Genomic DNA, 14,773 nt, shown 5'->3' with positions numbered 1-14,773 from the left:
AGTTGCGTCACAGAAGCGCCAAAAAAGAACTTGGAAAACTGGGATTTGGTTAGCCGTGCTGTTGTGGCGCCGTGCTCTAGACATTTTCCGGCTCCGCTGTGCGGCCTCGGTGGAGAAGCTGAGGTCCCCAAGCCGCTGCTACAGACGAGCTTCGATCCCGCGCGGGGACGTCAGGAGAGCTGAGGGTGAAGAGTCTGCGGGGCTTGGGCAGGGACACCTGTGGAGCTCGGACCGCGGAGTCTCCTCTCCGCCCCGTCGTGCTTCCCCCCGAGAGGAAGGGAGAACCAGCCCAGCCATGAACTAAGGGAGTTTTGGGACCTCCATCTTTTGCAAGTAAGAACTTAGTCTTGAGGAGACGTAAATGAAGTGAGGTATTTAACCAAGCATAGAAGCCCGACGGGTGGCGTTTACCCATTCTCCAGTCCTACCTCTTGCATTTATGTTGGAATTTTTACTAGTTGTTCTCACCATATTACCTCGTTTGAAAAAGATACGGCACGTAGCATTGTCGAAGGAGCACTTCAGGTTGGGAATGTGGAGATGAAGTTTGAGCTCAGTACTGTCAACAGACAAATTTGATCTTGATCAGTTCACTTAATTTCTCTGGTCTTCAGTTTCTTAACGTATGGTGTGGTCTAGATGATTACCAAAGCCCTGTTAGTGCCCATAACATGAACTTGTTATTAACTTATTTACTAATTTAAATCGCTTTAAATAAAGATGCGGATACGCTGTCTTGTAATGAATTGCACTACAGTCTATGGATATGTTCTTATTTATTTTTATTCTTAGGATATGAACTATTTTCTTTTATTGAGGTATAGTTGATTTAGAATGTTATGTTAGTTACAGATGTACAACATAGTGATTCAATTTTTATAGGTTATACTTCATTTAAATTTTTTTTGGGCGGGGGCTGTGTTGGGTCTTAGTTGCGGTGCGACGGCTCTTCGTTGTGGTGCGCAGGCTTCTCTCTAGTTGTGGCGTGCGTGTTTTCTCTTCTTTTCAGTTGGTGGCGCGCGGGTTCCAGAGCGTGTGGGCTGTGTAGTTCGTGGCATGCAGGCTCTCTAGTTGAGGTGTGTGAGCTCAGTAGTTGTGGCGTGGGGGCTTAGTTGCCCTGCGCCATGTGGAATCTTAGTTCCCTGACCAGGGATCGAACCCGCGTCCCCTGCCTTGGAAGGCAGATTCTTTACCACTGGGCCACCAGGGAAGTCCCTATTTTTAATTTCTTGAGGAAGCTCCACACTGTTTTCCATACTGGCTACACCAATTTACATTCCCACCAACAGTGTACTAGGGTTCCCTTTTCTCCACATCCTCCCCTACATTTATTATTTGTTGTGTTTTTGACTATAGCCATTATGACAGGTGTGAGGTGATATCTCAGTGTGGTTTTGATTTGCATTTCTCTGATGATTAACGATGTTGAGCATCTTTTCATGTGCCTCTTGGCCATCTCTAAGTCTTCTTTGGAAAAATGCCTGTTCAAGTCCTCTGTTCAGTTTTTGGATATTGAGTTGTACGAGTAAGCTATTTTCTTCAGCAGACTTTATTTTTTAGAATAGTTGTAGGTTTACAACTATTGTTGTAAAAATTGCACAGAAAGTAGAGTTCCCATATAGGTCCTCTTCCCTTCCCCTACCCCCATTTCCCCCATTATTAGCATATTGCATTAGTGTGATACATTTGTTGCAATTGATGGACCCAAATTGATACATTGTTATTAAAATCCATAGTTACATTAGGATTCACTCTTTTTGTTGTATAATTTCATGGGATTTGACAGATGCATGATTTCAATATCATACAGTATGGTTTCACTGCCCTGTGCTCTACTTATATGAATTATTTTAAAACCCATTTAAAAACTTTTCTGGCTGTGTTGGGTCTTCGTTGCAGTGTGCAGGCATTCTCTAGTTGCAGCGACCGTTGTGGTGTGCAGGCTTCTCATTGCGGTGGCTTCTCTTGTAGAGCACAGGCTCTGGGTGCGTGGGCTTCACTACTTGTGGTGCATGGGCTCAGTAGTTGTGGCTTACGGGCTCCAGAGCGCAGGCTCAGTAGTTGTGGCACACAGGCTTAGTTGCTCCGCAGCAGGTGGGATCTTCCTGGACCAGGGCTTGAACTCGTGTCCCCTGCATTGGCAGGTGGACTCTCAACCACTGCGCTACCAGGGAAGCCCCTTAAAACCCATTTTAAAAGATCACATATATATTGATTTATTGCTTTTCAACCAGGAACTATTTTTATGGATTTGAGTTTAATAAAAATGAGTCTTGGGAATTCCCTGGTGGTCCAGTGGTTAGGACTCAGCGTTTTCACTGCTGTGGGCCCGGGTTCGATCCCTGATCAGGGAACTAAGATCCTGCAAGCTGCACGGTGTGGCAAAAAATAAAATAATTTTTTTTAAAATGAGTATCTCACCATGTACAAAGTAGAAAAAAGCAGGAAGGGATAATTAGCCCCAAAAATGATATTAACAAATATGGATATGCTTTCAGAAAAACTTTATTGCATTTTAACAAATTTATCTAAAAATTGCAAATAACCCATCTATCAGTATTGGCCTAGAAATGATCTTGCTTTCATTGTCGTTTTAACACAGTCATTCTAAATCTGGAAAATTAACTTCTTTTCCATTTTGGCCCCTACAGGACAAGAAAGGTTGAAACATGTATGTACCCATCCCACTCCTGTGCTTCCCCAGAAAGATCTGTCTTAGATACCTATGTAGGAATATCCAGGGAGTTCCCTGGTGGTCTAGTTGTTAGGATTTGGTCCTTTCACTGCCGTGGCCTGCGTCGGGAAACTGAAATCCCACAAGCCATGCAGTGTGGCCAAAATAAAAAAAATAAATTAATTTAAAAAAAAGGATATCCATGTATCCCTGATAAAAGTGGATATGGCACAGCTGGATTGTCTATATATAAGGAGCTATGATGATATATTCCTAATGTCACAGGTCAGGATAATGTTCAGACAGTGCTGCCCTGTAATAAGTCTCACCACACTACAGAGGTATCTTAGAGTTAATTACCTGTTTTATTTTCATTTCTATTGTGAGAGTTCCATGGAAACAGGTATGGTACCTTTTCTTATACCTTTTCTTATTTTTATCCCATGACAAATCCCATGACAAAAATAAGAAAAGGCATAAGCACTCAGTATACTTGGTTAAACATCTGTGGTAGGCCTTAAAAGGAGATGAGGATTAGAAGAATTACTGCAGAGTGTTTGGGGTTTGTACCATGCTGTGCAACATTGCTGGTCTCAAACTAGAATATATATTAATTTTTCTTATTTTCTATGTTAATACATTTTTAGGAGCACTGTTTCTCCTACAGTTTTGATGAGGACTTCCTAATCTCTATCTTTTAAAAGACATGAATGGAGAGTACAGAGGCAGAGGATTTGGACGGGGAAGATTTCAAAGCTGGAAAAGAGGAAGAGGTGGTGGGAGCTTCTTAGGAAAATGGAGAGAACTAAAGCACAGACCTGACCTGAATAAAGCCACAGGAAAACATCCTGGTAGGGGAGGCCAACGGTAGTGCAATATTTTTTTCCTTCGTGAAGGAATCTGTTCGTGCCTGTCATGAAGAGCAGTTTAACTCAAATTTGTCTGTCTTTTATTTGACATTACCCTTAAGGTAATATTTGGATGTTAATATCCAAAATTCTTACTGAAATCTGTAACTTAGATATTCTGTTAATAACATGTCAGGGTCTCATTGTTATAAGGAGAAGCAAATAGGAAAAAAAAATGTTCAGCTTCTATTAACCTAGTATTCGGTTTTTGTGGTTTTGTTTTTTTGTTTTTTCAGAACAAACCCCACAGTCTTTGCTACTACAATCAACGTTGGATCAATTCATACCATATAAAGGCTGGAAGCTTTATTTGTCAGAAGGTAGAGTTAAAAGTGCAAAAAGTACCATAAGTCTTATTTTCTTTAACATTTTTTGGATGCTACATCTCATATTACTGCTCATTTGGCTTATATATATATATATATCTCCCCTCTTCTTTAATCTTAGTTCACTCAAACAATTGAATTATGTTTATGTTTCAAGAGCATATTTTTTTATTTTTCTATAAGTCAGAAAAACAAACCACACTAGGTATTTCAGAAAGAGGAGTTAATACAGGGAATTGGGTATACAGATAGAAGACTGAAAGAGCAAAAAGGGAACCCTGAGGTAAACTCCCAGATAGTGTTAACTTTGGAAAGCAACAACCACCCTTTTGCCTAAGGGAACAAAAGATAAGTAGTGCTGAGGTTATCAGAACCTAAGAATTGAAAGGAGGAGCCACAGCATAGCTGTGGCTTTGACCTTTGAGGGGCACCCCACAAAGCTGTGCTTGGACCTCTGAAGGATATCTTTCAGAGCTGTGCTCAGACCACTGAGGCGAATTAAGCAGGTTGCTGCTGGTAATTCTGGCAGGAGAGTGGCATGGTTGGTGCTTAGAGCTGGAGGCCAGAACTTAGCTATCCTCTGTAGCTGGAGAGATGCTGAAAAGAATTGGAAACAAGAATAAATTCCTTCCTTCCTGCCACCTGCCAGTCTCTAAAGTTGCCTCTAATTGTCAGAATCTTACAGGAGTCTGGGAAGTTCCATGTGCAGATCTTGATCAAAGAATCACAAAGCTGAAAATAGAAGAATAGGCTTGGAATCAAGAGACAACAGCCAACACAGTTTGTGTAGAAACATAGTTAAGGAATCTCCTTTTTGTAATCCAGAACATCAGTTAACATCATACATCTGTCTGTATGGGTTTGGAGAATCATCTTTCCTGTGCTCTGATAGTATCATATGCTTGTTATGAGATATGGGTTTTGTGTTTATGTATATCTGTGTTTTTTTTACCCACTGGACTGTACTGCTTAAGGGCAAGGATCTTGCCCCATACCGGGCACTCAGTATTCATTTTGTGAATGAATGAAGTGCTTTACAAATGTTTGCTGTGTTGAGAGTCTGTTTTTCTCTGGTATATAGAAATGTTATGTTTCATAGTTGATGTATCTTTTGTTGCTTTAGGATACATTAGCCACCAACACCCACAGTATTTCCCTAGCAGTTAGCTCAGAATACTAGAGAATACTAGAAGTGATCTTTGGACTGGTCCTAAAAATGGAGTTCACTAGTTGCCTTTGGCCAGTTGTACTTCCGAACTGCTTCATTGTACTGTTTCTCTGTGGGAGACCAATTCAAAAATGTTATAGAACTTTACAATGTGGAAGATAACTTTACAGTTTTGGGACCAGAGCCGAGTGGTAGTCTGCCTCTCCTGATCTCAGGAAGGGATTTGACAAATGGCTATTTGGGCTAGTAGGATTTTCTTTGCAAAGAAATAAGAGTTTAGTTAGTGTGCTAAGCTTTGGCTTTAAAAAAATTTTTTTAAACCTCAACGTATTTATTTATTTTTTAACGTCTTTGTTGGAGTATAGTTGCTTTACAACGTTGTGTTAGTTTCTGCTGTATAACAAACTGAATCAGCTATACGTATACATATATCACCATATCCCCTCCCTCTTACGTCTCCCTCCCACCCTCCCTATCCCACCCCTCTAGGTGGTCACAGAGCATGGAGCTGATCTCCCTGTGCTATGCGGCTTAAGTTTTCGCTTTATTATGTAAGCTGTTTGAACTAGTAGATCTTACTAGGTGTCACAGCTCAATGTAAAGATTTTCAGATATTGGTGCTTTTAGAGAGAGACACTTCCTATCTGCCTTTCAGATTATGCAGACCTAAACTTGTTTTAGAATCTTATGTTTACATTCTATACCAGTTCTTATCTAAATGTAATCAGAATGTACAGCAATTAGAAGTCATCTACCATGTATATAGTATTTCTTCTGTCTCATGAAAAATATGATTGTACATGTGTAATTTTTATTAGTGCTGATACCATATTTGTTGGATTAGTTTACAGCGACAGCTCTCCTTTTATTGAGAAGATTCAAGCATTTGAAAATTTTTTTGCAAGGCGTATCGATTTATACGATAAGGTAAGGTTCTTGCATAACAAAGCTACTAGTCCACCTTTATGTGTCATCTTATTGAACAATGTATTTGAGGTGCTAGTGATTGTGATTATAGACACTGGACTGCCTTGGTCCAGCTGCTAGCTTCCCACTTACCAGCAATATGGACTTCGGTGAATTGCTTTCTTTTGTGTGTTTTCTCGTCTATCATTAGAGTATGAGAGTATTATTAATACCTACCACAAAGGGTTGTTAAGAGACATAAATAAGTTAATACATTTTAAATATTAGAACTGTGCTTGGCACAAAACTTATAGTACTTATTATCACCATATATATTTTTAATTTAATTTAATTTATTTTTTATATAGCAGGTTCTTATTAGTTATCTATTTTATACATATTAGTGTATACATGTCAATCCCAATCTCCCAATTCATCCCACCACCACCCCCACCCCCACCACCTTCCCTGCTTGGTGTCCATATGTTTGTTCTCTACATCTGTGTCTCTATTTCTGCCCTGCAAACTGGTTCATCTGTACCATTTTTCTGGGTTTCAAATGTATGCGTTAATATACGATATTTGTTTTTCTCTTTCTGACTTACTTTACTCTGTATGACAGTCTCTAAATTCATCCATGTCTCTACAAATGACCCAGTTTCATTCCTTTTTATGGCTGAGTAATATTCCATTGTATATATGTACCACATCTTCTTTATCCATTCATCTGTCAACAGGCATTTAGGTTACTTCCATGACCTGGCTATTGTAAATAGTGCTGCAGTTAACATTGGGGTGCATGTGTCTATTTGAATTATGGTTTTCTCTGGGTATATGCCCAGTAGTGGGATTGCTGGGTCATATGGTAATTCTATTTTATTTATTTATTTTTTTTTGCGGTACGCGGGCCTCTCACTGCTGTGGCCTCTCCCATTGCGGAGCACAGGCTCTGGACACGCAGGCTCAGTGGCCACGGCTCACGGGCCTAGCTGCTCCGCGGCATGTGGGATCTTCCCAGACTGGGACACAAACCCGTGTCCCCTGCATCGGCAGGCGGACTCTCAACCACTGCGCCACCAGGGAAGCCCTGGTAATTTTATTTTTAGTTTTTAAGCAACCTCCGTACTGTTCTCCATAGTGGCTGTATCAATTTACATTCCCACCAACAGTGCAAGAGGGTTCCCTTTTCTCCCCAGTCTCTCCAGCATTTGTTGTTTGTAGATTTTCTGATGATGCCCATTCTAACCGGTGTGAGGTGATACCTCACTGTAGTTTTGATTTGCATTTCTCTAATAATTAGTGATGTTGAGCAGCTTTTCACGTGCTTCTTGCCCATCTGTATGTCTTCTTTGGAGAAATGTCTATTTAGGTCTTATGCCCATTTTTTGATTAGGTTTATTTTTTTAATATTGAGCTGCATGAGCTGATATTATCACTATATTAACATTATATGCTTTCTCAAAGTATGTGATTGAATGCTCATATATGGTAAAAAAGCAATCATTATTTTCATACCGTAATATTTTGTAGGATGAAATAGAAAGAAAGGGAAGTATTTTGGTGGATTTTAAAGAACTGACAAAAGATGACGAAATAGCTAAATTGATACCAAATATAGCAAATGAATTAAGGGATACACCTGACAAAACCCTGGCTTGCATGGGTCTGGCAATACATCAGGTAAGTGTTGATTTTGTGAGACTTTTGTCAAAATTTTAAAGGAAGATTTCACAGTCACAGTACCTTCTCTAAAAGATTCTTAGTTTTTACCAACAGACCTTTGCTAGAAATGAAAGGTTGCTATCCTGTCAGAGGAAGACTTCATAGGCGTGGTGGGGTTTAGAGTGGGTCTTAAAGTGGTACTGAGGACTGGACATAGAGCAGAGGAGGTCAGGGTATCCAGGTGAGGGTTCATTAAAAAGATTCGTTGCAAAGATGTATACACTGCTAGTGACCCAAGGCTGGGAACCTTGGCTGTTGTCTTCAGACTCCTCTTGCTCATTAGTTCTTTTTTTTAATTAATTAATTAATTTATTTAGTTTTGGCTGTGTTGGGTCTTCTGTTCTGTGCACGGGCTTCCTCTAGTTGCGGTGAGCAGGGGCTACTCTTTGTTGCGGTGCGTGAACTTCTCACTGCGGTAGCTTCTCTTGTTGCGGAGCACAGGCTCTAGGCGCAAGGGCTTCAGTAGTTGTGGTGCACGGGCTCAGTACTTGTGGCTCACAGGCTCTAGAGCACAGGTTCAGTAGTTGTGGCGCACAGGCTTAGTTGCTCCGCGGCGTGTGGGATCTTCCCAGACCAGGGCTTGAACCTGCGTCCCCTGCGTTGGCAGGTAGATTTTTAACCACTGTGCCACCAGGGAAGTCCCTCTCATTAGTTCTTCATGTCTAAATTACCACATCCTTTCACTTCTATTTCTAAAATATCTCTTAAATCCACCTCTTTTCCATCCTTACAGCCTCTGTCATAAGACTTCATTATCTTTCCTTAACTGTTGCCATACGTGGTAAAACACGATTTGTCCTTGGAAACTGTGGTGACTCTTTTCTGCCAAATGATATCCAAACCCTTTGTGTGGCATTGAAAGCCTTCCATAACCTGGTTCAACTTCCTCTCCCTGCTCTCCTGCCATCCAGCTAAACTAAGCTCCCTCTAGGATTCTTACACGTGCTGTCCATTTGGCATAGAATGCCCCTTGCCTCACATGTCCAAATGTCTTGGGCCTAACTCAGTTGTCACTCTGAAACCTTTCTCATGACCCCTTTTCAAAACTCACATGTTTTTTTTGTCTGTAAATCTTTATGGTAGCAATTATAGCTGCATATTTGCATCTCATTTTTTCAGACTGGCAGCATACTGCTTTGTACACAGGTAGATGTTAAATATTTATTTTACTTAATGTCAAATGCCAAGGAAGTAAATATTGGTTATTTCAAAAGTAATCTTTATTTTCTTTATCTTAATCACTGAATTTGGAGAAGTAGAAAATATTTTTTTTCCAGAATCCATCCAGAATATCTTTAAGGGGCTACTGTAAGGACTTTTAATACTAGGTTTAGTTGAGGCAGAAAGTAGCAGACAGGGATGCTGGAGTTTTCCAGCCCAAGGACAGCAGAACCCCAGGTAAAACATAACCCACTATAAAATAAGTAATCATAATAAAATATCAGAATTTTTTTTTTTTTTTTACGGTATGCGGGCCTCTCACTGTTGTGGCCTCTCCCGTTGTGGAGCACAGGCTCCGGACACACAGGCTCAGCGGCCATGGCTCACGGGCCCAGCCGCTCTGCGGTATGTAGGATCTTCCCGGACTGGGGCACGAACCCGCGCCCCCTGCATTGGCAGGCGAACTCTCAACCACTGCACCACCAGGGAAGCCCTAAATATCAGAATTTTAAAGGGCAGTTAGAGTTCTGTTAATATGCTCTTCTGAACTGTTTATATTCTTAACTTCATATTCTCTATAAAAGAGTTCTGCTTCAAGAGGGTATCTTGTTTTCAAACTTTTGAGTAAATGTCTGTCTTGTCTAGTTGTTAACTAAGGATCTTGAAAGGCATGCAGCTGAGTTACAAGCCCACGAAGGATTGTCTAGAAATGGGGAGACAATGGTAAATGTGCCACACATTCATACAAGGTGAGGAATTTTCTGGTATTGAAGTGTTATTCAGAAACAGGCATTAAAGACTATTTAAGAGTGAAAACCTTATTTTATAAAGCCAAAGAAATCAGTAAAAAGTATATGAGTTTCTTGCTAACTCATTGGTCATCACATCCAAGTGAACCTGCTGAATTTGAAGAGATCTTGATAGAAATAAGCTTTTTCTGCCTAAATAAGTTGATTTGTGAACCTGCAAATTTTTGTAAGCATTGATTTTGGATGTATGCTTATCAAGACCCTGCTATTTACATTTAATAATCCATGTGATACACTAAGTGGTGTGATTAAATTTTGTTAAAATTATTAGATTTCTTTTAAACACAGAGAACAAATGGAATTTTTTCTTGAATTCAACTTTTTATTGTATTATAAGATTTTAAATTCTCATTAGAAGAGATGAATAAGGTAATCATCAAGGTTGTTTCTTTGTTTTTTTTTCCTTAGAATTTAAAAAAGACATTTCCTAACATTTCTTGAAAAAGAATTTGGAGACTCAGAAGTTGCTGAATTTGAGACTTTCCTTTTGGCATTATTTTTTTCCTTTTTCCCTAGAGAACAGCCAATGAGACAAGAGGAAAAGTGAAGATTTAACTTTTTTTATTTTTAAGACTGATTTAATACTTGTAAAATTCCTGATATATATGGGGATGATATGGTTTGAGAATTCCATAGTTTCTTAAAGGGACTTGTGAAAATGCAGACAACCTCAGCTTTCTGCTCATTTTAAATGTATAGATAAATATGTTCCTGTTTTTGTTTTTAGGGTATACAACTATGAGCCCTTAACACAGCTCAAGAACGTCCGAGCAAATTACTATGGAAAATACATTGCTCTGAGAGGGACAGTGGTTCGCGTCAGTAATATAAAGCCTCTCTGTACCAAGATGGCTTTTCTTTGTGCTGCGTGTGGAGAAATTCAGAGTTTTTCTCTTCCAGATGGAAAATATAATCTTCCCACAAAGGTTATACCATGTTCTTTAACTACTTCCTTCTTTATCTTGGTAAAGAAGGCAAATCAATTTACAGAAAACATTTCCCAGTGTTTCTAAATACAGAGCTTATTTTTATTGTTTATTTTCAGTTTTTAAATTATAAAATACTTCAGGGTACAAAAAATAAACAAAACATCTCTATTCACCACTCAGAATTTACATTTTGCCAGCTCCAGCTGTATCTTGAAAGAGGTAAAGCATTACTGGTACAGCTTTTGTCTCTTTTTTACCCCTTGCTTGTACCATTCCCAGAGACAGTCATTATCCTGAAGTTAATTTGTATTCTTTCCGTTCATATTTTTATATTCTGGCTTAATAGGTACACATATTGTTTTCTTTCCTTTATTCTGCTGTTGGAAAGTGATGCATTCCTTTTTTAACTTTTTTTTAAAACTATAAATTTTAAAACTATAGAAAAGTGTAGAGAATAATGTAACTAATATCTGTGTACTACCATTATGGGTTGGCAAATATTTAGCTAATTTTTTTACAAAAAATATTAAGTGTTATAAAGGTAAAGTCTCTTTGTTTCCCTCCTCAGTTCCATTAACTTTGTTCCACCCCTAGAGCCACTATTCTGAAATCAGCATGTATTCTTCAAGTCTGCATTTTCATACTTGACTATATATGTAGGATTTGTTTTGTTTATGTTTACATAAATGATATACTGAATGTAACAAATTACAGCATTTTTTTCATTTGGTTATTTTGGAGTTCTACCTATCTTAATACATATCTAATTCTTTCATTTATTGTGTGGAGTAAATGAATAGCCACTGTTTATCCATAGTCTTGGCAGACATTGTGCTGTTTCCAGTTTTTCACAATTTCAAATAATGCTGCAGAGAACATTCTTGTACATGTCTCCTTAGCAGAGGAATTTCTCAGTTATATGCTATGCTTATTTTTAACATTTTTAGATGTTGCCAAAGTACTTTCCAGAATGTTGGTCCCAACTTACACCCCTGCTGGTGGTGTTAAGTGATTACCATTTCCCCATATTTTCATTAACACTTGGTATTGTTAGGTTTTTAAATTTTTGCCAGACTGATGGGTGTAAAATGGTATTTCATTTTTAATATGAATTTCTGTGATTTCTGTTATGTTTGAGCATCTTTTCACATCTTTATTGGCCATTCAGTTTCTTTATTGAATTTTCTGTTCATTTTTCTGTTTATACTATTGATAGGAGTTCTTTATGAATTCTAGATACTGAGCATTGATTTCTTACATTATAGATATTTTCTCCCAGTCTTTAGTTTATCTCTTAACTTTGTGGTACATTTTTTGCTTTAGAGTTTTATCAATACATTTTGACATGGTTAAATTGATCAGTCTTTTTCCTATGACTTTTACATTTTCTCCATGGCTTAAGAAGGCCTCCCTCACTCACTATTTATAAACATCTCTCTTACATTTTCTTTCAGTACTTTTAAGTCTTGTTTTTTCTATTTAGATCTTTCGTCCATCTGAAATTTAATTTTGTGAATGGCATAAAGCTAAGGATCTAATATTATTCTTTTAGGTGGAAAGCCAGTTGTCGCCATTTATTAATTAAGCCCTCTGTTTCTATTGATGTGTAATACATCATCTGTAGTACACTGTGCTCCTGTAGACATGTGAGTCTGTTTTATTTCACTGGTCCTGTACCAGGTCTACACAATCCTATTTACATTGACCTTATTAAAACTTTTGATAAGGTAGGAACACTTGCCATACCGATTCTTCTTTTCCAGAGTTGCCTTTATCATCCTTAGACTTTAATAAGTTTAACATTTAGTACATTTTTACTCACATTGAAATTCCTAAGGCTTCCTTCTCTTGTAGGAAGAACAGAGTATGTTAGATTCAGCTATTGGTTCTGAATAATCAATGGTGTTGGTAAATGGGTGTCACCTACTATTTGGGCTTAAGATTCAGGACTGCCTTTAGGTCAGAGAGGCCAGATTTTTTTTTTTTTTTTCCCCTTTGGCTCATTTTGTGGAATCTTAGTTCTCTGACCAGGGATTGAACCTGTGACCTCAGCAGTGAAAGCACAGTCTTAACAACTGGGCCTCCAGGGAATTCCCTGGAGAGGCCAGAATTTAAATCCTGATTTAAATTGGATATTTTCTGTAAACATTATTTTGTCAGGGTATTTCCATGCCCTCTAATACAGTAGGTAGTAACGCTGACTTCATTACTCATGTCTGAACTTCAGTGAATCAAAGTGATCAGAAAGACAGTTGTTCCAGCTGATCTCTGTTCCAGTCACTATTGCTGCATAACTAATCACCCTACAGCATAGTGGCTCAAAATAACAACAATCATTTTATTATTTCACATGGTGTCTGTGGGTCAGGAGTTTGGAAGAACTGGTTGGCTGGGTACTTCTGGCTCTTGATCTCTTAGGGAGCTGGAATAGCAAGTGACTGGACTCACTGGGCACTGGCCAGTATCTCTCTTCCACGTTGTCTTTCTGTGTGGTCTGGTTTTGGCTTCTTGCCCACAGTATGGCAGCTCAGGACACTCATTCTGCTCACATGACTGCCAATAGCTTCAAGAGACATAGGTCCAGCTGACTGGCAGAAATGGCTTTGCCTCTTTTGAGGCAGCCTCAGAGGTCAGGCAGCATTACTTCTGTCACATTCGGTTGGTTACAAAGTGAGTCACAAGCCTGTCCACATCCCAGGAGGGGGAAATTAGACTCCAGCTCTTTATAGGGGAGTGGCAGGGTTCTAGAAAGGTTTGAAGGGTGATACAATTACAACCGTATTTGGAAAACACAGTCTGCCACAGTCTCTCTACTTATAAATGCATCTTGAGGTACAAACAGCAAACAAATGACTTACGAAAACTTGAACACAACTGACTTACATGTTGAGGACTGCCTGTGTGGTACAATAAACATTATACTATACAAGCAGTGCAAAAGGAGGTTAGATAGGAGAATTGGGGATTAAAGAAGACCCAGGAAAGGCTTTTGAAAAGGGGAGGATTGGAGCTGGGTATGTGGGACTGGATACAAGGAGATGTTCAAGGATTGGGAGACTACTTGGGCACAAAGGAAGGAATAAGTGCTTGGTGTGACAGGTGTGTAAAGAGACTTGCATACCCACAGCAGAAAGAATAAGAGCAGTCATCAAGAGGGACCAGCTGAAAAAGTGCCTCAAAAACAAAATCAATACAGAAGAAAATAGAAAGTCATTGCAGCTTTTAATTCATCTTACTTTAATACCATTCTGGGACCAACTTTTAAACCAATACTAAATGAAGCATTTTAACTTGAATTTTCCTGAGATATGATTGTAGTATATCAAAATTTAAGTGCGAATTAATCTTGTTGCAGTGTCCTGTGCCTGCATGTCGAGGGAAGTCATTTACTGCACTCCGAAGCTCTCCTCTCACAGTTACGATGGACTGGCAGTCAATCAAGTAAGCAATCAGACTATTAAATAAAAGGCAGGTTTTAGAGCCCTCATACTGCCAAGTAAATCTACAGTATTCCTGTATTATACTTTGATGCTTCTCTGTAGATTGTGATAAAGTATATAATAAAAGGTTTACTTGCTGCAGTTATGTGTTGGAGTGATAATTGTCTTCATTTGAGATTTGTTTTCTATCAGATTCCAGAAAGGATTTAACGTACAAGTATTATGTCATTTTGCTATTGAGAAATCATTTTATATCTCATTTATTTTACTCATTGAATTGGATGTATATATAAGCAAAGCTGTATGTTTCATTCCATAATGTGATATCCTAGAAATAATATTGTTTTGAAGTTTTAAAATAGAGAATCCCTTAGAAATAGATACATTTCATTTTATGTTCACAATATCCATGAGGCATTTTCTATAGGTGATTAAAAAAAACTTTTTTTTTAAAGTCAGATAGTTTTCTCTATGTTTGTATATTTTTAACAATTTATTCCATTTTTTTCTGGCTGTAGTCCCATAACTCATCCCTAAATATAAAATAATGGGTAGTTTTGAAGTCAGGGTGCTATCCAGGAAACTTGGCTGAAACAAATGGTCTTTAAAAACTAAGAACATAGGGGAAAAGTGAAGTAGATTTCTACCAAGCCCTGTCCTAGCTTGACCTCCTAATGCCCTATAAAAACCAAGACCAATATATACAATAATTAACTGTGCACTATGCTGA

The 14,773-nt window shown here is 38.6% G+C and overlaps 1 protein-coding gene across 7 annotated transcripts in view; it reads left to right on the top strand.

Annotated features, from left to right (window-relative positions):
* The first annotated feature begins 6 nt into the window (after window positions 1–6).
* Window positions 7–14,773, top strand: part of MCM8 (minichromosome maintenance 8 homologous recombination repair factor) — a 41,426-nt gene continuing 26,659 nt past the window's right edge. For 3 of the 7 annotated variants that reach the window (XR_010935147.1, XR_010935146.1, XM_067707515.1), the window contains exons 1-8: window positions 7–333; window positions 3,322–3,525; window positions 3,819–3,902; window positions 5,921–6,003; window positions 7,513–7,662; window positions 9,511–9,614; window positions 10,402–10,600; window positions 13,959–14,044. Coding sequence is in view for 5 of the 7 variants with exons in the window: in XM_067707515.1 (XP_067563616.1) it covers window positions 3,381–3,525; window positions 3,819–3,902; window positions 5,921–6,003; window positions 7,513–7,662; window positions 9,511–9,614; window positions 10,402–10,600; window positions 13,959–14,044 (851 nt within the window). In the remaining 2 variants the exon portion in view is untranslated. Of the gene's footprint in view, window positions 334–3,321; window positions 3,526–3,818; window positions 3,903–5,920; window positions 6,004–6,459; window positions 7,073–7,512; window positions 7,663–9,510; window positions 9,615–10,401; window positions 10,601–13,958; window positions 14,045–14,773 lie in introns of those variants that run through there. The other 4 variants (XM_067707512.1, XM_067707511.1, XM_067707514.1 and 1 more) reach the window with 4 other exon arrangements.

This window comes from Pseudorca crassidens, chromosome 15 (assembly GCF_039906515.1).
Source record: "Pseudorca crassidens isolate mPseCra1 chromosome 15, mPseCra1.hap1, whole genome shotgun sequence".
In the NCBI taxonomy this organism is placed as follows: domain Eukaryota; kingdom Metazoa; phylum Chordata; class Mammalia; order Artiodactyla; family Delphinidae; genus Pseudorca; species Pseudorca crassidens.
Note: the sequence above shows the minus strand (reverse complement) of the source record. Positions and strands in the feature narration are given on the sequence as shown.